Source organism: Lichenostomus cassidix, chromosome 13 (assembly GCF_008360975.1).
Source record: "Lichenostomus cassidix isolate B80296 chromosome 13, HeHo_3.0, whole genome shotgun sequence".
Lineage (NCBI taxonomy): Eukaryota > Metazoa > Chordata > Aves > Passeriformes > Meliphagidae > Lichenostomus > Lichenostomus cassidix.
Window position 1 is genome coordinate 11883927 of NC_139494.1, and position 13587 is coordinate 11897513.

General features: G+C 44.7%; 1 protein-coding gene across 3 annotated transcripts in view; it reads right to left on the reverse strand.

The window, feature by feature from the left end:
- Positions 1 to 939: 939 nt before the first annotated feature.
- RNF130 (ring finger protein 130) overlaps positions 940 to 13587 on the reverse strand; it is a 54843-nt gene continuing 42195 nt past the window's right edge. For 2 of the 3 annotated variants that reach the window (XM_085073693.1, XM_085073691.1), the window contains one exon: positions 940 to 7918. In XM_085073693.1, coding sequence (XP_084929819.1) covers positions 7809 to 7918 — 110 coding nt within the window. In that variant the 3' untranslated portion in view covers positions 940 to 7808. Of the gene's footprint in view, positions 7919 to 13372; positions 13564 to 13587 lie in introns of those variants that run through there. The other variant, XM_085073692.1, reaches the window with a different exon arrangement.

Here is a 13587-nt window from a genome sequence, read left to right on the forward strand (position 1 = left end):
GATGGGAATTGATTTGCCGTTTTTGCTGTGAAGAACATGCACTTCCAGCATCTCAGCCTCCTGAGCCCACGCTGGCGCTCCGGGCATTCCCCTCCTGGCCGCTGGTTCATTTCGGTCCTTGCCGTGCAGCTCTGGAGCTCACACAGAGCTTGCAGCCGAGTCCAAGGCTGATCTTTGCAGATGCAGTTGCCTCTCATCCCTTGGCTGCAGAGCAGCTTCCCAGTAATTTAGAGTGAACTGCTATTCCTGTTTCAATAACCATTAGAGAGCCTCCAGGCAAACCCTGAAAGTGTTGTAACAGCAGAAAACATTGACATCTGCCATCCCTGTGCTTATTGCCCAGCTCCCAGGCAGGCGGGAATGCTGTGGCTTTTTTAGGCTATAAATCCTTTAACCCTGGATGATCTATCTTTGTTAGTGCAGTGCCCTAATCCCAGCTGGAGCCTTTGTACACCACTGTAATAGAAATATTTATTAGCTGGCTCAGCCTTCAGGGCTGTGCCTTCACCTCAGTGGCATGGCTGTTTTGGGGAGCAGCACAGTGCTTTCTGAAGGCTGGGTGTCCTGTGGGAAGGGTTTGAGCACCGGCAGAAAATGCAGAAGGATCCTTCTCTGTTTAACTATTGCTGCTCTTGCTCACTATGTGTCATCTTTAAGGCAGCAAAAGCTGTGGGAAGGTGGATTAGTGTCTCCAGCATATTCATAAGCCACTTTGAACCGTGTGGCCCTTAATGGCCTGGGATTTCTAGGCACTGGTACAGCAAAATAAAAAAAGATTTACATCAGAGTGGGAAAAATCCTCTCTGAAAATGGATCTTTTGACAATGTTGTTCCACACTGTCCTCTAGACAGATCTATAAGAGATGCTTGGAGAGACTGGAGTCACTGGACGATGCTTTTGTCCTCCCATAATTTCAGACACCAAACTCACAAACTCCATATTTTTAAATTGCTTTTTATTGAAATGTAGTACATTAGCAAACCCTAACTAGTCGGTATACACTATGAACATATCGGCATATACCACGTAACTACAATACAGTGTTATACTTACATCAAAACATGTCAACAAGTTCTGCTGCTGGCAAGCTACACTTCCACGGGGGCTGGAAAGCTCTGGCTGTAGGGAGGGCACTGCATGTCCCTGTGTCCCCACAGCATCCCCAGACCCCTGGTAGCTGCTGGCATGTTCAGGTAACCTGGTCACACCGGTGTGACCCACCTGGCAGCAAGCCAGTCCAAACAGATTTTTCATTTTACACGCACGCAAATTGGGTTTTTGTTGTTGTTTGCTGCAGTCTCCTGTGCCCAAAGGCTGGGGTGTCCCCTCTCTGCTGGGATAAAATGATCCTGTTTGGTGGATTCAGTGCATAGTTAGCCATGGCCTCGAGCAGGTGATCCTGGACAGGCACGGTCATACAGAGAAGCTTTTAGTATTTAATATCTACTTGCAAACTGCAGCAGGGCTGATGGGACAAGCAGAAGAGCGATGCTACCACTCATTTTACTCTGAAAAGTTATTCCCCTTCATAGGAGTGGTGAGACAGGCCTTGCCAGTGCTGGGAGTTAAGCCTAGACATACAGGGTGGGAAAAGTCTGCCTGCTGATGAGGTGGCATGAGGAAGGCTTCTCGTTCTTGTAGCACCTTCCAGCTCAAGCAGAAAGTGACAGGCTGGGGCGCTGCCTTGCTGGGACCTCATGAACCTGCACCAGGAGCTTTGCTTTAACAGCCCCAAACCTTCTATTAAACATTCCTGGCTTAACAGCAGCAAAGAACAAGTTTGCTTTCAAGCCTAGACTCTCCTCTGCTGGAGTATGGGGGGGTTGCTGAGCTGTTTTCTGTATGACCCTCCCTCCCAGTGCAGCCCGGATCTGTGGGAAGGCTGCAGGCAGCTACAGCCCTTGCTGCCCGAGACAGTCTGTGGGTGTTACAGACACAGGCACGGGGGATCCACAGCAAATCTGATGATCCATGCCTTAACACAGCCCAGCAGAGCTGCTCTGCTGGGAATTAATGGCTCTTGTCCCCCCGAGGGATTTGGGCAGTTGAAGATCAAGTCAGAGCCAAGCAAAGGCAAGCCCTGGAGTATGTGGGAAGCAGCAAAAAGAACAAAACAAAACAAAAAACCCCCCAAAAAACAAGGCAAACAGCACATAAATGCACACAGCTGAGCTCAGGGAAAAGACTAAAATCTCCTGGCTCCTGAGGGGCTTCTTGATATAAGTGAAGAAAGGAAGAGCCCAGCAGGAGTGATGGAGCCTTCAAATGCGTGTCTATCTGTCTTCTGGGCTGCAAAACCCCAGTCCCAGCTGTGTGACACTAACTGATGTTACACCTCAGCTCTGCATTGAGATCACTCTAAGTAGCTTCAACTTGAAATCAAACACTCTGTAGTTCTTACTTTGTAGGAGTATTAATACTTACATTATTAACTCCTTAGGAAAGGGGTTATTTTTGGGCAACACTGTACCACAGGGCCCCCAAGCTGAGAGACCCTGGACGTTATTGCCATAAGAAAAAAAAAAATCAGATGTTATTGCACAACCTACACATCCATTTCTGTTCACACAAGCATCTCCATGAGGCTACTGGGCAGAGGAGCAAAAGGATGCTCCATTCAGGGATCCAGAGAATGAGCATCCCACAACAACAGCCCAGGCTGCACACACCCTGCTTTGGCTGAGCACAGCCTACCAGGAACCTCTGTGCTCCCACAGACTGTGACGCTGGTTTGGAGCAATGCATTCCCTTGAAGGGATGGTGATGGCACAGTGAGGTGATGGCACAGTGGTGAAGAAGATGCTGCAGAACACGTGGACAGCAGTGCCTGTGCAACAGGGACCTTCACCCAGCTCTCCAGAGGAGGAGGAAGCCGGTAGTAATTGATGGAGTGGAAAGGTAGAGATTGATTGGGAGAATTAGGAGTGTCTGGGAATGTTGTAGGCTTTTAAAAAGACTAGGTTAAGGAAAGGATCAATCAACTGTCAGATAACAAGGTGTCAATTAGTGGTGCTTTGCAAAGGCTCTGTGAGCAGATTTCATCACCCTCAAAGCACTTCACAAGCAGCAGGTAGACCTGACAGGCCCTTGTGAAGGTGGGGTTTTTGGTCAATGTCTCTGGACATCACTGTTTGGGGGTTACAGAGCATCATGGCCCTGCATCAGGAGCAAAATTCCAGCTGGAGCCCTGCTTGTCACTGCATCCCACAAGGAAGGGTAGGGAATACTACTTTTTCTCTTAATTATTTCAAACACATGGGAAAAAAGCAGAAAGGAGCATCAAGATACTGAAGTAGTCAGTCTATCTCTCTCCTGATTTCCCCCCAATCTGTTTTGTTGGAGCATCTCACTCTCTCTCCCTCCCCTGCTCAGCAGTTTCCACCGAGTGTGCCAGAGCTGAGGCTGCCCTGCGGTGCAGCAAGTCTAGCAGGGAAAGGAAAAAGTGAAGATATCTTTAAATATAACAACACATATGCAAGCTGTCATGGCACATCACACACTCTTCTGCACCGCTCAGGCTGGAAAATTAGGTCAAGTATGGCTGGGTGACACAGGGTGAAAAAGGAGCAAAAGCTTTACTTGAGAAGTTGAAGGTGCTTCCTGAGGTCCCTGCCCTGAGCTCTCCTGTCCTTCTCTCCCCACCCTGCAGGGCTGGCAGCAGCCCTGTGGCATTTGCCCCACTGTGCCTCAGCTTGTGAGCTGCTGTGCTATTTTCCACACTGTAAAAAACAAACGACTATTAGCTAAGAAACAACAAATATTTTTAATAATTAAGTCAACTCACTTGCCAGTAATCAGGCTGCAGAGCTGCCTAAACTTCAGCTCAACCCTGGTGCCTTCATCCTTCAGCTCATGACCTGACTGTGGCATTACTTCAAGCCTAAATTGGACTGAATAAATCCTGGAGCCTCAGCATGACCCATGCTTCCTGCAGAATTCCCTCTGCTTTCCAGTAGCTGGTAAAAAGCTCTCCCAAGCCTTTGCACTATTTTACATGAGTGTGTTTAAAGAAAACAGAAGATGTGTAGAAGTCTCATAACATAGTCCTAGACATGTTTATTAAACTATTTTTGTTTTTTCTTTGGCTAATGTAGTATGCCTGGGTATTCCTATAGCATCCTCAGGTGCCAGGGCAAGCATCCTAGAGCAAGGGGACAGTGCAGATCCCAACACATGAGGTCACTGGAGGGAGCAATTGTGAGGGTCATTAGGTACATTTTAACATGCTTCAAATTTAATATTAAATGTTGTATTATAGGTAAAAAGCACACTTACAGTCTGGTTTTTTTTTACTGGCAATTATCCTCTAAGAACACAAGCAAACCTTGATTTTACAAATGTCTTATGGGAACATGCAAAACTTTCATAGAGGAGGAAGCTGAGAAAGGGAAGGTGAAGTATTGGGGTTTAAATAGTTCAGGAAAACACTTGGAGATAAAAGCTTTTTTTATATGTAGAAGTCATAAACTGAATGTTTTCCCTTTAAAAAGAACTTCTTTTTTAACCTTAAAAATGATTTTCCAAGTTACTGGCACTTACAGTTCTTGGTAGGTTGCTGTACATATTACTTCTGTGAAATGACTCAGCCACACACAGCATCACTGCAGCAGAACAAGAACACCAATGCTCATCAAGCTTTTTTAATATACTGATTAATATTAAAAGGAAAACCTCCAAATTACCAGCATAGCCCAGAAAAAATCACCCATGTTGCTGTGGTGCCTCCTTCCATCTTAAATATGACTAAGAGGGAGAACGCCCGGTCAAGCACGTCCCAGCGTGCATGCAGGGACCAATTGCTTGAACAAGCTTTTAATTTTTCCAGTGTTGCAAGATTTACCAAACCCAGGATGTCAATTACAAATGTCAGTTCCCCTATCCCAGATGCTACAGCACAAAGCCATTTTTACATCAGTATGCCAGACCATGATCCTGAGGCAAACCTGACCTCCCCCTGCTTAAAACTAAGATGTTTGGTTAGAAATAAGGAGATTTAACAAAATACAAATTACATTTTTTATTATTTTGACTTTGGGGGCTTTGTGCTTTCTAGTTTTTTAATTTAATTTCCATGCCTCTTCTAGCTTTTCTGTATATTCTAGCACAGAGCTGGTGCAAACAGGCTGAGTTGGAGCTGAGAAATCACCAGTTTTGGTTTTGTGCTGAAACTGTGCCCCACTGATATTCTGGGTGGCCTTAGGGGAAATCCCTGTGTCTGGATGGGGCAGCTCTCATCAAGCAAGAAGGATTTGCTTGGAGCATCAGCACCCCAGGCAGTGCTACAGGAGCCTGTCCCACCCAAAACCCCACCAGAGCAGCTCTGTGCTGGTCGGAGACACCAAGACATGCTCTTTTTGCATTTAACCAGGAACGCCCAGCTATCTGTGGGTTTATCATAACCTGGGTGCCCTCCAAGGATAAAAACAAGCCCTGTAACATCCTTGAGAGATGGTGATTTTCCTCTCAGGCATTTGCCTTCGGAAGGTGCTGTTCCCACGTGTCCCTGCTGTGATCTTGCAGATGTATCTACGAAAACAGAGGTTGCTCAACCAGCTCTTCTGCTGCCCCCAAGCCCTGGCCAGGTGCAGCTCAGCCAGGCTGGGTTGGGGAGCAGAGCTCAAGCCCAAGTTCAGATCAGCCAGGCTGAGTTGGGGAGCTGTCCCCAGGCTCAGGTTCAGCTCAGCCAGGTTGGGTTTGGGAGCTGTGCCCAGGCTCAGGTTCAGCTCAGCCAGGTTGGGTTGGGGAGCTGTGCCCAGGCTCAGGTTCAGCTCAGCCAGGTTGGGTTGGGGAGCTGTGCCCAGGCTCAGGTCCAGCTCAGCCAGGTTGGGTTGGGGAGCTGTGCCCAGGCTCAGGTTCAGCTCAGCCAGGCTGGGTTGGGCTCACCGGCGCTGCCTGGAGCTGTCACTGCCTGCCTCGCACACCAGACCAGCAGAGGAAGGACACTGACCAACACCCATTGCTGCCCCAGCCACTGTGGCACTTCCTGAGATCTTCACTTCTGCTTTGTAGGAGAAAGTGGGTGTCAAAACTGTGCTCTTAAAAACGTTTGGGGCTTCAGCGCATTTCCAGAGCGAGCTGAATGGCAACAAAAGTACATTCGGTAAATATCAATGTGGGTATTATGAGAAAAACCTCCCTACACTTCAAGCCACCCACTCTTGAATTATCAGATTAAATAAAGCTGACGCACAGCAACAAAAGTCAAAGCATGCTCGGCAAAGAGGCTCATTTCCTCATTTTACAGAGCTGGGGTTTTCTTTTTCTCTTGAACACCCATGTTAAAGACACAGCTGAACCACACTTCAGAAAAGGATATATGTTAAGCAGATTGCTATACAATTAAAAACATTATAAAGGCGGGGAAATTCCCCTGCTTGTAGCAAAAGCAGGTGAAATTAAAGCATGGCAGGATAACTCTTACCTTTCTTTTTGGCTTAACTCATTTCTCAAGATTCCTATACAGAGGGTGAAACTGTGTTTCACATTACAAGGACACAAATAAGTTTCTACACCTACAGTAACTTAGACTGCAATGGAGAAAAATCCAAACATTCATTAACAGCTATGCATTGTCCGGTAGGAAAAGGTGGAGCAGAAGTGCTCACTCCTCCACGTCGGCTCATTTGAGGAACGCTGTGGATGACAGCTCCAGAGGTTCCTTTCTCCTTTTCCATTTCTGCATTGTTCTCTCAGAAGCTTGCAAACAATATCCATTTCCCCACTGCTTTTGTCACATGATGGTAAAAATTGATTTTTCCTGCAGTGTGTCAAAGCAATAGCTGCTTTCCTTTCTTCTCCTGCTTTCTGCATTCCCATTGTTGATGTCAGTGGGAAAGGGCACAGCTCAGAGAACGTATTTGTTAAATAACTGTTGCAGATCTCAACAGGAGAGTGGGATAAGAAGCTTACCTCTTTTCTTCTCTGTGTAATGCCAACATGCTGGCTTTTAAAAAACCTCAGTGAAAAATTTGGTGGATTTTTTTACCCCCCACCCCCCCAAAAAAAAAAGTTACGTGAGAAAGAAAGCTAATTTGATTCCTGCATATTTCAAAAAGTCTAATGGTTTTCAGGTAGATCAAGTGCTGGTTCTGTGAATGTCCTCTCTACAGAAAGAGACTCACTTGACTTTAGCACACAGAAGGACCAAAAGTATATTCTGTGTATTACATTCTTCTCCTGCTTCAATCGAATTGGAGAAAAAACCCAAGATCCTTGAAATCTTTCTGCAAATGCAGGTCCTCTCTGCAGCTTGAACGTCAGACTGGCTTGCCACTGTCCGGGGTTAAGTGGGTTGTAGGAAACTCAATGCACTTATAAAGGTCCCTCTCAGAAGGGTCTATTTCACAGTAAGGTTATGGATTGACCGAGATATACGACTGCTTTTACCAGTCACTGGCCATCTCCTCTACAACCAGTTCCCTTTCTGACATTGCCCAACCATCTGGACAATTAAAAAACTGGAAACAGCACACGCCTGTGTGACGCATTTGCAGTTCAGCACAAACTCTTAGGGCCACCGTGAAACCTCTCCTGCATCGCCGCGGCTGGGCCGACACAGCTCCCCATGCTGTTACTCAGCAATTTCCATCAGACAACCTTGCTTGCGCACAACTCTTTGTCAGCTCAAAGATGCCACCCTCAGAATCCACCACAGCTGGTCTTCATCTGTGTAATCGAGAAGGCGGGTTCGTGTTCTGGAAAAAGCAGCTCTTCTTTAGACAAAGGAGATCCATGGAAAGAGTACACAACAATAGGAATGAGAAATGAAAAAAACGGAAAAAGGGCCAGGAAGGAGCATGGATTCCTTTCAGGTTTTGTTCTCGTCGTACATGTCCAGGGCAGGCTCGATGGTTGAGAACTCGCTCTCGTAGACCAGGCTTCGAGGGGACAGAGAGTTACGATGGAAGAAGTGACTGCCTGCAGGAGACAGAACAAAACCACATTAACAACAAACACAAACAATGGAAGGAGTGAGTAAAGCATCCTCATACTCAGGTGCTGGCTGCAAACATAGTACACGTGGAAAAGACAGACACCCTTGAACACAAACCAGTAACAACCATATGAAACATTTCACCTCTGTTCGTGTGCTCCCCTGCCAATTTAAAGCAACTGCTTTCCATATGCATGAACAGTCCCACCTCAAATGGCTCTTTCAGATAAAACAGGTCAAGTCTGAGCAAGGCTGAGGCAGGCTGGAATTTCACACATGGGGCTGGCTGTTGATTTACAGCCTTGTAAAGCAGGGATGTGCTTCCTCAGGAGACCCAGAAACCTCTGGTCAGCTCCAAAGTGCTGTGCTCTGCACCAGCATGAAGTGCTTCAGCTCGGGGTCAAAAGGAAGGAGCAGGCTCCCCAAAGACCATCCCACTGATGCTGCTGGAAGCCTGACCTCCTCCAGAGCTCAGCAAACTCCATCCATGAGCCACTTTCTAGAAACAGCCACCTACAGATTTCCTTATGCATAACCAAAGGAGACCCAGCCCTCTTCTCCAACACTGGCAATACCCAAAACAAGCAGCTGCTAATGAAGTGGGGAGTGGAAGCTCATTTTTTCCCTTGGTGGCCTGGCATTCCCGTGGCTCTCTGAATCCACAGATGTGTTTCTGCAAGGAGCCCAGCCCTCCTGCTGTACAAACGATTCTCTCTGAAAGCATCTATCATCAGATCAGGCTCTTGGCCAAAACACTTCATTACCTGGTTTCTCAATCCCAGGGGGGATTAGCTGGGAGCAAGGCTGCTTAGATGACAATAAGCCAGGCAGCTACATGAGCCAGGCTGGAGGCAACTGAAAAGCTTCCAAGTTCATCAAGAAGGCATTCAGCAAACTAAGAACTAAAATGCCTCCAGTTTCAGGCATCAGTGAAGCAAGATGCTTAGGGAATTGCAGTTTTAGCCCTGGCAGATTTTAGGTGCTTAAATCCCCCTTTCTTTGCCAAATTTTGAGCTCAGCCTACCCCATTCTGAAATAAAGGGCGTATAGAACACACAAGAAAAGAAGAATTCAGCTGCTACAACCCAAAACACCTTTTCTCCCTCCCCACTAACCCAAAAGACACAGACTTTGAGTGCCCAGGTCAAATCCTTGCTAAGAACAGCAGGAACCAGGAGTTGGGCATTGGATCTGCTGTTCTTTTACCAGCAAAAGTCAATACACACACTCACTCCACTATTTGCAGTAAGAATGGGAAGTTCTCATAAGCAAATTAATACATTTTTTATTTCATAGTTAACTGAAACATGAGTGAAATTAACAGTTAGATTGCATAGGAGTGAATTGTTCACTCTTCCAGGAGCATATATCCAGGTCCTTGGAACAACTGGGCTGTCTTGAAATACACTTCACAGAAGCAGTCGGAGGGGAATGATAAATGCCCATTTTCTGGATCTGAAGAGTCCCCCAGATTTACAGATTTCTAAAACTGGGCAATGCTTGAAATAAAAACAAACAAGCAAACAAATAAAAACCAAAAAAGATTAAGATTGAGTGTTTGGGGAAAGGTGAATTTGGAACTTCCAGATGATCATAGTGTGTCTCCAACAGTTGGACTCGATGACCTTAGAGGTATTTTCCAACCTTAGTGATTCTATGACTCAACCAACAAAAAAACCCCCCTGAACCTGCTTTGAAATTATACCAGATAAAACCGATTTCAAGACTGTATTACAAGTCAGGATCATTTACTTTTTGATGAGTGAGTCTCATTTTAGAGTTGAAAGAAGCTGTGAATATTGGATATTTCATCTCCCCTTCCTCTACCTGCTGCGATGTTACACACAACCAATGCTCACACAAACCAAAGGGATTCTAAAAGCTTGGTGTTGCTTTTGTTTTTATTACACAGAAATCAAACAGGGGACCAGGAAGCAGACAGCCCAGGCTGTGATTTCCTCTGTGTGCACCCACACTTCCACTCTAGAGGGTTCGAGGGAGAGATTTAATCAACAGGCAGACAGGTCATCTGACAACAAATATTTTATATTAATCTGGAAATAGGCAGTGTATATCCAACACCTCTAAAATTCTTTACTGTGATCTTTTTGTCCTTCTTGGCAAAAGAAATTTAAGCCACCCACTTCCAGGGAGGCTGCATGTTTCCATACAGATAGACATCTCTTGGCTTCCATACCACTTTTGAGACACATCATTCATTCTCTTCCTAAGAATCTCCTCTCCCATCCAGTGCAGCCAGCCCAGGGCTGAGAATCCAGCTGCTGCTCAGTGTTTTCCACCACTCAATCTTCAGGTGCTCCATTAACCAGGTCAGGAGTGTAAGCCCACAGTTTACGGCTGGAGCAGCAGACTCAGCAGGGCACAATGACCCAGCCACACTCCTCTTAATGCAGAAAATTGCTACTGTTTGTTTAAAAACATGGCATTGATCCAGCTGATAAATTTACTGAATACATGTATTTTAAGGACAAGTACAAACATCCGCAGTTCCAAATTCAGCTTATGAATCTGCTCTTCCTATTTCGCACTTACCAAGAAAGATCAAGATTTATCCCTTGGGTACAGAAAACAAATGGGAAGGCTGCATGCAGTTTTAATACATGAAAATGAATCCTCTCTGCCACTATTCTTCACTTTATGCCTTAAAAGAACTTTTCAGATAGCTTGCATTGAGTCTAAAAATAAGCATACTACTCTGGAATTGATCTTTATACCTACCATAGGATGCCACCAAAGTGAGCACAACACCAAGGCCAAAAACTCAAGAGACACAGCACTGCAGGTGCACCAGGATTATGTATCACCTGGTGTTCCCTTTCCATTTGAAAGTATTTTAATGCCCTTACTCATTAATCAGGGCCATCTTCTGCCATAAGCTGCAGTTCTTTCCACAGCCCCTCAGGCACAAAGACTTACTGTGGAAATCTGATCAGAGTACTCCCTACCTCAGTCTGTTTTAGGCACTCTCTCAGTTGAGGAACAACAGGGTGGGACTATTTCATAAAGCACCCTTTCCTCAAAGCTAGCTTAGCAGGAAAACTATGACATGGTTACCATCATGGAGACATGGTGGCATGTGTGGCACAACTGGAGTGCTGCAACAGATGGCTGAAAACTCCCCAAAAGGGATAGGCAAGGAAGGAGAGGCATTGGGGTAGCCCTGTGGTGCTCACAGAGCCACTTCCCATCATTTACCAGCAGTCCCAGCAACCTGGGGAGGTCCCAGCTGACTGGAGGTCAGCAAATGTGACACCTAGCTACAAGAAGGGCTGAAGTGGGCTCTGAGCAACTGCAGGCCTGTGAGCTTGATCTCAGTGCCAGGGAAGGCCATGGAGCACACCATCTTGGTGCCAGCACACTTGGGGACACAGTTTAGTGGTGGGCTTGGCAGTGCTGGGTTAATGGTTGGACTTGATGATCTTAGAGGGCTTTTCCAACCTAAGTGATTCTATGAAAAACTTTGGGGATTTCCTTCTTATGTCTATCTAGAATAAAAAAAAGAGTTTCTGGGATAATGCAGAGTCCATCTTTGAACATATTTATTTCATTAACAGATAAAAATACACTGATTTCCTGACCTCTAAGTAACCTATCAAAGGTTGTATCATCATTAACACTTTGTTGAGACAATTGTTAGAGGCTCAAAAGAAAAACTAGGAAAGATGATGCTGAGTTATTTAAACCCTCTGTGGAGGGGAATGCACTAGAAAGTCCCGCCAACCCTTTAATTCCAAATATCACTCAACTTCTCCTTCTGCTGCTGTTCTGAAGAAGAAACATGAACTGGAACTCTTATGGTGTCTTTTGCATCTGGGTCACTGCACTGTTCACACTGTCCCCGCGCAACAGCATTAAATAGCACTTAAGGAATTTTGTTTCAGGAAACACGCACAAACTTATCAGTTTTACTTTTGCTGTTGAGAGATGAGTGAAAAAAACATGTATCATAGCTTGTTCCCTAAATCATGCTCTAACCACATTCCTCCATTTTTGGCAACAATGCTCAGTTAACACATGCTGTATGTACGTTACAAGCACACAGCCCTTGATACAGAATGTTTGAGGTTTTTTCTTCTCATGAGTAAGTCCAGTGGGGTTTTCCAGTCTTTCAAAATGCACTTACTGCTCTATTGATTTGTTTTCATATTTCTTTCAGAATTTCACAAGGACACATTGAAGAAGAATTCTATTAAATGCACTGAAGCTATCACATTCTTCATTGCTTATTATAAAAGCTGCCTTCTCAGCTGAAGCCTGATGGACAAATAAGAATTAAGAAACTATTTTAATGTAGCATCTGGCTGTGTTCCTGAATTCTAAAAGTGCCTATACATAAAATAAAATTAAATTAAATCCTCTAGTTCCCAGTACATAAAAAAATTAAATCTTACAGCAAAATTGCTTCTCTCTGTTCATTTAATTAAATTAGAAAGCATTCAGTTTCTACATCTTGATCCGAGAACAACAAAAACAACCAAATGCAGAATAGTTTTTAACTTCTGTCAATTACTTTTTCCTTCCCAATTTGTTACCTTCATTTACCCATCTCATTAAGCCAAGCATTAGCATTTGGCTGCGACTCAGGCCCGCGTGTTTTAACTGACTGTTGTGAAATTACTCACACACAGCTTGCATAAGTCAACTCGTGTGAAACTGCCGGAGCGAAGACAGTGAGAGATGTTTTCCCTCTGCCTCCTTGCCAGTACAGAAGCTGTGGCAAGAAGGGACATGCTTGCATAGTTTCTACATTAAAGAGTGTTATCAATCTTCTACGATCTGAATTTGAACCAAAACTAACCCCTGCCACTGATGTGAAAGGAGGCTTCACACTAAGCAGTGGGGAAAACACCATGTTTTCACTTCTTATTATGAAGGAAGAAGCGGTTTAGAGCAGCTTCACTTTTACCAGAAGGAGGGTGGGGTGAAAGTAAAAGACAGAAAATATTTATGATTTGTGTTTTGAGACAACAGCATTGCAAAGCTCCAGCAATGCCTAGCCTCAAGGCAAAAATCATACTGCAATGCTCCCAGGGTGACTGGGAGTGTTACAGGAAGAAAAACTGAGAAAATGTTCTTGTTTCAAATTAAGTTTCAGCTGGAGTCGAGGTAAGTCCATTATAGCAGAATTGACAGCTTGACCCAGCTTTTTTCCCTAACAAGTTGGTGTGGAATGATTGCTAAAAACACTTGTTAGTCACTTCAGTGACATTTAAGTCACTTGAGTGGCATCATAACAATGGCACTGCATGAGATTTCCACTACTTAGCTTGTGTCCCAAATGAATGGAGAATAATAGAGATCTGCAAAGATGAAATCATTCAAAGAAAATAAAGCACCTTGTAAAATTTACAAAATGCTCTCAGACTTGAGTACTAACACAGAAAGCCCAAGAAAAATGAAATTCTCACAGAGTAAGATTTCATAATTAAAGTTTTTTTTATTTCTTCACTTTTTCTTTAATACAAAGCTTTGGCATCAGCAAATTTTATGAAAAAATAGAATGTACTAAATAATTGCTTGTGCTGCATGATCGATAAATGATGCATAAAAATAGGTGTCTCTCTCCAAGGCAATCGGCCGGAAAGCGTTTCTTCAATAGCATTCTGCTCTGCAGGGCAGAAAAAAAGGAACA